The sequence below is a fragment of the Orycteropus afer genome, unplaced genomic scaffold (assembly GCF_000298275.1).
Source record: "Orycteropus afer afer isolate SDZICR_OR568_19922 unplaced genomic scaffold, OryAfe1.0 scaffold00040, whole genome shotgun sequence".
Classification (NCBI taxonomy): Eukaryota; Metazoa; Chordata; class Mammalia; order Tubulidentata; family Orycteropodidae; genus Orycteropus; species Orycteropus afer.
In genome coordinates, this window is record NW_006921627.1 from 7636848 (window position 1) to 7645270 (window position 8423).

Consider the following 8423-nt stretch of genomic DNA (forward strand, 5'->3'; position numbering starts at 1 on the left):
AATAAGAATATGATCAGCCTTTCACAAACTTCACCTTTTGAAAAGCAAACCCTTCTCTGGTGGGTTTTCCAGAAATAAAACTCAGGTCAGCTGGCTCCCAAGTTGGTGCTTACCTTCTGCTTAGAGGAGGAAAGAATGTTAATCAAACGTGGGTTTATAATGCCTGTAGCTCTTGAGGAAAAGATATTTTTTAAAAAAGCAACAGAACAATGCAAGAAATACAGTCTAGATTTATAATTGATACTGCAAAATTGTCTTTAATTAACTTCTAGATTGTGCCTCTCCTAAACTGGTTTACCATAGTGAAGTTAGCATAAACTAGAGTCAGAATCAGCTTACTATATATGACCTCTTGGTAAATAGTACAGTACAGCAGAAAAGCTCAAGAAAACACAACTGTCTTTGGCAGAACCTGTGTTCTAGTCTCATGAGAAGTAATTTAAAAATGAGTGAGACCAATGCTGAATTCTTCAATACATAGCCACATAGTGAGACAGTTCAAATAAAAGCCAAACTCTCTGCCGTGCTAAAGAATGAAAGCCAAGCAATTAAAACTGAAAAAAGGATTACATAATCTTGCAACAGGAAACTTAGATCAGAAATAGCAAGCATTTACTGTCTGGCTATTAGAGTAACCAAGACACCTTTTTACCTGGGATAGGTCAAGTAATATTGAGTACAGGAAGGGGGATGGCGGCAAAGACTACATTCGGTTCAAAACCACCTTTCATCATAGTCTCTGAAAACATTAGAAGTAAACTACCTTTGCAGAAAGGTTATTGGCTGACCTTCAAACTTCTTTCTTAAATATTTAGGGGTCAAATCTCCTTGTATATATTACTCACACTTACCAGGCAGCCCCCAAATGACTGTGTACTTCCTAGTTCTCTGAAATGTTCACTTCTTCCATCTGTGTTGCCCCACACAATATCATAAAACTATTCAGTAGGAAAGTAGGCAGCTGGTTTCATTAACCTCTTCTTGCATGTATGTGAAGGATAAAATTAGGTTAAATAAGTAAAGGGAGTAAAATCACCCTGATGAGAGTTTTTGTTTTTCCTTTACTTGCTGTATCTTCCTTTCCTTTAATCCTTCTCTTTTACAAGTAGAGACTGTATAATTTCATCTAGAAATGGACTATGTATTTATTTTAAGCAAAAGAAAATGTTACATTACAATAAACAAAACATTCTTCCCCACAGAAAAAGGATCAACTGGGACCCAAAGCATAATGACCACTGTTAAGTAAGACTGTTTCTATTATCAGAATGTTTCCTGGCTGCCTGGGAGGTGACCTCTAATACCAGAATAGCCTAGGAACAAATTTTATAAAGATGTCATGCTTGTACATCATCGGCCAAAATGCCACTGTCATATTAAAAAGTCTTAAAAATTAGTCCAACATTTAGACACAGGGACAAGATTAAAGGAGCTGTGGTGGCGTAATGCCTAAGGCATTTGACTGCTAACCGGAAGGCTGGCAGTTCAAACCCACCAGCAACTCCTCGGAAGGAAGATTAGGCAATCCACTTCTGTAGTGATACCACCTCGGAAACCCACATGATTGGGGACATGAATTCAGTAAGTGAAACACCTGACTTTCCCTCTCCCCCAAAAATCACACACTACAGAGGTAAGTGTCCATGATGCCATCCCTTATTTTTCTTAGCTTTAAAATTAGGACATCCACTGATACTTTCCTTTTTGCCAACAGAAGCTCAAAGAGAAATGAAATGTTTAGCTGGTTTCAGAAAGAAAGACTGTCAGCATACCAGCATGGTGGAGGATGGAGGGAATGCCTGAAGCCTGCTCTGTGGGTGAGGCAGCTACCCTCTTCTGAACTGCTTCTCTGAGCCAGGGAAGCACACCAGGAAGAAGGGATGAGGTAGGCACCAAACCTGTTTTGGAATTTTCAATTAGCTTATTAGCTGTTACTCATGATGATTCAAACTAAGAACAAGAGACTCCCCTACCCTCTATCTGTAAGGAGGTAGCATAAGAGCAATGAGCAACAAATTCCTTTGAGAGTCTATTACGTGAAGGTGGAGATGGGAACACAGAAACCAGAGAAACAAATACATGGCATACACAGACAACCTGCTGTGCTTTAATTACCACAGTAAAAACAATTTATTTGTATATCAAAAATGACTCCAAATTCTTTATCATCACCATCAACAACAATCTGGAAATGAAATGTTACACCAATACAAAACCTTCCCATTCAAAACTGAAAGATTTATGACATTATTTTTTTAATATATATATACATATATATTTTTTTTTACCCTGAGGCAGATATCACCAAAGTGAAAAACAAAAGTCATTATCAGCTGGAAATAATTCAATGTAGGAATTTTAAAACCATTTATTCATTCAATTGGAATGACTTCTCTTCACTCCTCCCACCCACACTATGTTCTGACAAGAGAAAATGATGGCAAATGGTTGCACCCAGTCTTATTATATACTGATTATAAGATTTTCAATTCAATCTATTGCCCACAATCAAGAAACAGAATTTTTAACATCAACTGACTCTACACTATCACATTTTAAAGAATGTATCAAAATGAACTTTTTTTTTTTATAAAAAGGGAGTTGGCAGTACACTCTCAGACAAAATAACAGTACAGTACATTCTTACAATGGCTACTGCAGCACAATCTAAAATGTTTACCACCTATCAGCCAAACAGTTAAGTTCAGAGTTCACACAGATTGCCTTGCAAATACTCAACTCTAGGCTCTTAGTCACATTGGGATAAGATGTCTAGAATAGTAAGCGCAAAATGCCACAACAGTTATTCCATTCAAGTGATGGGAGAAGTATTCATGTTAAGACAGGGGAAAAAAAAAAAAACCAAGAGTCAAAGGGGGGAGTCTTTAAACATTTCTTTAAAACAGAATAACAAATAAATAGAATAAAAAGATCTTCAAAATCTGAATTCCTAATATTGCTAACAAGATTTTTGTAAGTCTAGTGCAAAGTTGTATTACCTCTCTCAAGATAGACTACTGACTCTTCCTCCAATTATTTCCACGTTGATCTCTGAATGTTTTCAAAATATATTCTTTCTAAATATTTACCATGGTTCACCTAAACAGGCTGTTAGTTTGTACATCTGAGTCAGAAAATATTTGTTGCCACTTTGTTTCAAAGCATTGTACACACAATCTGCTGTGCACTACTTATTTTCAAATGCATAATTACAGGTACGTACCCTGGGCTATAATAAAAATCTGGGGAAATAGTTGAAGAACTGTCATCTCTCATCCTACTTCATACTCTTTACCTTCATTGTTTACAGATGCCTTCCCAATTCCAACTATTGAACTGGGCAATACAGGCATGAGCAATGGACACTTAAAATGGAGTTTTCTTGAAACTCTCAAACAAATCTTCCTGTAAGAAATCATGTTCACAAAATCCAACCAAAACTGGGTAAGGATAATGAAGAGAGAATTTCTTGATAGAATGAATTAGAAAAAGGTTTTCTGGGCAAGACTTGATTCAAATGTTCTCTTTTTTAGGTAGAAACATGGCAAATCAAGATTGGAACGATTTTTAACAATTATATGGTCAAACCCTCATCTCATATTTGAATTCCCATATAACATTCCAGCCAAGTTGTTGTCCAGCCTCTGCTAGAACATCTCTAGGGCCAAGGAAGCTGTTCCAACACTACTGATTATTCCTTACAGTAGAACAGCAAAACAGATGGGACAGTAAACAAGTTTACATTTTAGGAATTATATCTCACTTTTCAAGAAAGTTAGCAGAATTATCAATTGCTATTCAGAAAGTTCTATCAGGTTTGTCTCAAGTATTCTATGCTTTCTGCAGTGATTCATAATGCAATAATACGTAACACAACTTAGAAATGTGAATTCCAGAAATCATTGTTGATAGGTAACATGGAATGGGTAATAGTATCTTAGAAGCAATTATTATAGGGACCCCAAAAGAAAGGGAAAAATGTTTTGAATAAATAAACATTTCACTTTGAAGGTGCAATAAACACCTTGTTTTTGGTGCACAGAACTCAAGAGCCTTGGCGGATGAATTGTAAGCTAGTTACGTCTGCAGCATTTGTCAATTCAAACATAAGAGACAGAAGAGAATGACAGGAGGAAGTCTGAGGCTGCAGCCTGCTATCCTAAGGCAACTGGAGGCAGGACACTCAACCTTCATTTTCTCCTTCTAGATTGTTGGCAGCACCACTAACAATTCTCTTGTTTCTGATTTCTCTCAAGGAAATTAGTCCATTCACGATTTTAAATCCCTCCTTCTTCCATCAGAAAACTAACAAAGCAACATGCTGGTTGGTGGATAATAATGCTGGAATTCAACTTACAAAGAGTGAATTCCTCTAACCAGACACATTTATGCCTATATTTTTATTTCTTGAACATACATATGAATAGGTCTATTTAAACTGAAAACATTTATCCTGTTAACATACACACATGTAACAAAGGCTCTGAATGCCCACATTATTTGAGACACAGCCAATTCAACTTTGACTGTTATCTTTCATCCTTGTGTGCTAAAATGGTATTACTTTTTAAAAAACAGGACTGTGAGTAACAGACAAAAACAAAACACTAACAAAAAAAAAAACAGTATCAATTTCAGTATGTCTTTTTATATGGAGGCCACCTGCTTTTCATATCTGTTTCAAAAGTTATCAGATAATTAAGAGTTAGTGGCTAGATGACAGGAGAGCAAATCTTCCTGTAAGAAAGAATAAAACTCCCTTGACCACTGAGATTTGGCAGTGGAATCAATGAAAGTCAATTAAGTACTCAGGATAAATTTGATTGGCATCAAAAACCACAAAGATCTTTGGATTCCAGGTATCATCCACACAGCTGTCATATAAATTCACATAGCTCCCGTCTTTGGAAGGAGGTCGCATGTATTTGGAGTCTCCATTTATATAATCTCCAATTAGCACTCGAGCCAGAAACATAGACTTATATGTTCTAAATAGATGTCGCTGTTGCAGGCTGACACCATGAATTTGGAATGTGTTTCCATGCTTTATGTCATCTTTGCAGAAGCGACTTGAGTAAGCAGCATCTCTAGCAAAATAGGTTCCTTAAACAAAAGGACCAAAAAGCCAAGATTACTCCTGAGAATGCATTAAATACAAATAAAAACACTGTAATTGTCAGGGGAATAGACACATGGAATTGTATAACAAACATAGATGTGGAATTTCCTCATCTGTAGATCTTTAAGAATAGAAATCCATCTGCTGAGGACAGCTGTGGTACAGCCTGCCACAGGGATAGATCTGTTGGTATAGAGCAGCCCGCAGCCTCCATATGCAATTACCAGAACTGATTTCAAAAGAAATCTTAGAAAGAAACCCAATATGTAAAACAGGTAAGAACATGGTTTCTCAAGTTAAAAGTGTGTCAGGGCCTTAGTTTTAACAGCTTGGACCTCTGTCCCACTTCTGTTTTCTTCTACTACTTTCCTCACCCCCACTATCTTCTTTCTGCATCCAGAGAGGCTCTGGGAAGCATAATTTAAAATCTACTGGTCTATAGAGATTATTCCAAACCCCAGAAAACCGTATGTCTATGATACAGGGTAATCAACAATGTTTCTGGAAATAATAGAGCCCCAAAAAGATTTCTGAGAGAGCACAATGTTATTCCTATCTGAGAATTCTAGAAGAATAATTTCACTGGTTCATTGCTTAAAAATGAAAACTCAGTAAAGCAGGTGACTCTTCCTAAATGGGAGGCCTGAGAGACTAACATCAAGAGAATATTCACACCAATACTGATGGGATTTATGTGACACTTTTCTGATCCTCTTTCAGTTAAATAAGTGGGATGGCCTATTGAAAAAATTAATTTACTTTTCTAAAACCCAACACATCCTCATCCTAAGTGGCAGCAGTTGTCTTGCTGGATGTAATGAATAAAGTAAAGACCAGACCAATAAATGTCCATCTTGTACCTTTTCCTCTCATCTTTCCCTTAAGGCATAGATTGGAGAACTTGGGCTTTCACAACCATTAGATATAAGGTGAGCTTTTCCCCCTACTATACTTTATTGCTTATTAATATTCTTACCTATCATCTTCTAAAAAGACAATAAAATTTAAAAACCTAGCACCTATTCCTGTGCACAATGTAATTAATTTGATTTTTCTTTCTTGCTCTATTTACCCTAAATCACTTTAGTGTATATGCTGTGGCATGTAAAAGACATTGAATAAAATGTATTTTTATTGAAGAAATCAGCTAATATAGACATGATGTCACATCTGGATGAGTGGGACTTGGGGAGCTAGTTAATCTGATAGTGGCATAAAAGTCTTATTTCCATCTTGTACATGCAAGATGTGACTTTTCTGTGACTTAAAAACTCGTAAGAGTGTGCCAGGAACCTAGTATAAATCTAAAAAACCAAACTCACTGTCACTGAGTCAATTATGATTCATAGTGACCCCCTCTGGGTTTCTGAGGCTGTAAATCTTTGTGGAAGTAGATTGCCCAGTCTTCCTTCCATGGAGTGGCTGCTGGGTTTGCAGCACCAACCTTCTGGTTAGTACTCAAATAAATGCCTTAGGCACTATGCCACCAGAGCGCCTTTGAACCTAGTATAGTAAATTTTAACTTAATGACTATCAAACCCGTGAATTGCGAAATAATCAATTATCCCCAAAGAGAGGAGATTCTGTCCTAGAACTTAAATTGGACCTGGAATTCTGATAAATACCTTTTCCAAAAAGAGCACCATGTATACCATTTATCCTCCAATCAAAGTTATGAATGCAAATTGCTTCCACAAATTCACTGCTGGTACCATGAAACAGCATTTGTTCATTAATCTGAGGCACACCCCTTTTTTTCTTGAGCTGAGCCTTTTTCCTAAAAACAAAATACACATAGACACAAAAGCACAGAAATACACCGTAAGTGGCATTTATTAATTTTTTAAGGAACAAAGTTCAACAGGAAGGGTGAAAAAGAAAACACTTCTGTTAAATAAATTATAAATGGACAAAGAAGCTCAGGAAAATAAATATAAAATTTCCAAAGCTTCGCTTAAGACACACAAATCATCTCAGCAAAAACTATTATTTAACAATGGGACTTAAGGTTGACTTAAGGTGAAAATTACATGCAAAAATTAGTTATCCCATCATAGCAAAGATAACTGATATTCCTAAACCAGGTAAACTATACAGATACTTTAAAATGAAATGAAAAACAGTTAAATAATATAATGTTCAGAATCTACAGCAGTGAGTTTCTTGACCAGGGATTATGTCTTATTCTTTTTATCCCCAGAAAATGTTAGTTGAATTGACCACAGTTTGAATCTTAGCGCTAGAAGGGACATTAGGACACCTAGTTCAACCCTTTTCCCAAAGGACAAATTTCTTCTGGCATGTACAAGGATATTCAATGTAGGACAGATTGCAATTGCAAGAAAAACCTAGAAGCAACCTAAAATGCTTTCATAAAGGAATGAATAAGTAATTATATATTTATACATAAAAGTATAGCTCTGGTAGCATAGTGCCTAAGGCACCTGACTGCTAACCAGAAGGCTGGCGGTTCAAACCCACCAGCGACTTCTCAGAAGGAAGGTTGAACAATCTACTTCCATAGTGATACTGCCCTGGAACCTAAGGAGCAGTTGCTATGAGTTGGGTCTGACTTGACGGCACATAACAATACTAAGAACAACAAAAAAGTTGTTAAAAAGTAATGGACTAGATCTACATGTACTAACAGAGTTCAATCTTGAAAAATAATGCTGAATGCAAAATAAGGAATTTTTAAAAAATATATATATATAACTCAAAATAATACTGTACACTGTAAATAGTAAAAACTATAAAAACCTGGACAAGAAGGCATCACACCAACCTCAGGAGGAAGGGAGGAGAGCAGGATGGGGGTTGGGGTAAACACTTCACTTATCTGTAATGCTTTGTATCTTAAAAAAAAAAGACATGGAGAGGAAGAAAATGTAACAAATATAAAAATGTTAAATCTAAGAAGTTCCGGCAAGATGGCGGACTAGGCAAAGGATTGCACAGACCCTCTTCAACAAAGAAAAGGGAAACCAATTAACACAGACACAGAAGATAATCTTGGGCCCCTGAGCCTTGAAGGGAAGAATACAGAATTGGACTAAACCCCAATTAGCAGAAGAATTTGCGTAAAAATACCAAAAAAAAGGAGACATACGGAACTGCGGTCTGACAGCGAACTGAGTGACCCTGACAGTACAGGTGGCTCGGAGATTCCCGACTGGTGGTAAGACCTAAAAATTAACCTAAAAATCACCCTGCTAGCCAGGGACTGCACGGACTGTGCAAGGTGGCTGGGGAACAAACAGAGAAGGTGAAGAGAAAGGTGGGCTGAGCTGTGGACTTTTGCCAG

General features: G+C 36.8%; 1 protein-coding gene across 1 annotated transcript in view; it reads right to left on the reverse strand.

Annotated features, from left to right (window-relative positions):
- Positions 1-4786: 4786 nt before the first annotated feature.
- The window catches only part of PARP11 (poly(ADP-ribose) polymerase family member 11), a 58621-nt gene continuing 54984 nt past the window's right edge, over positions 4787-8423 (reverse strand). Inside the window, exons 6-7 of the mRNA XM_007937073.2 lie at positions 6745-6896; positions 4787-5103 (exon numbers count right to left, since the gene is read on the reverse strand). Coding sequence (XP_007935264.2) covers positions 4787-5103; positions 6745-6896 — 469 coding nt within the window. The remainder of the gene's footprint in view (positions 5104-6744; positions 6897-8423) is intronic.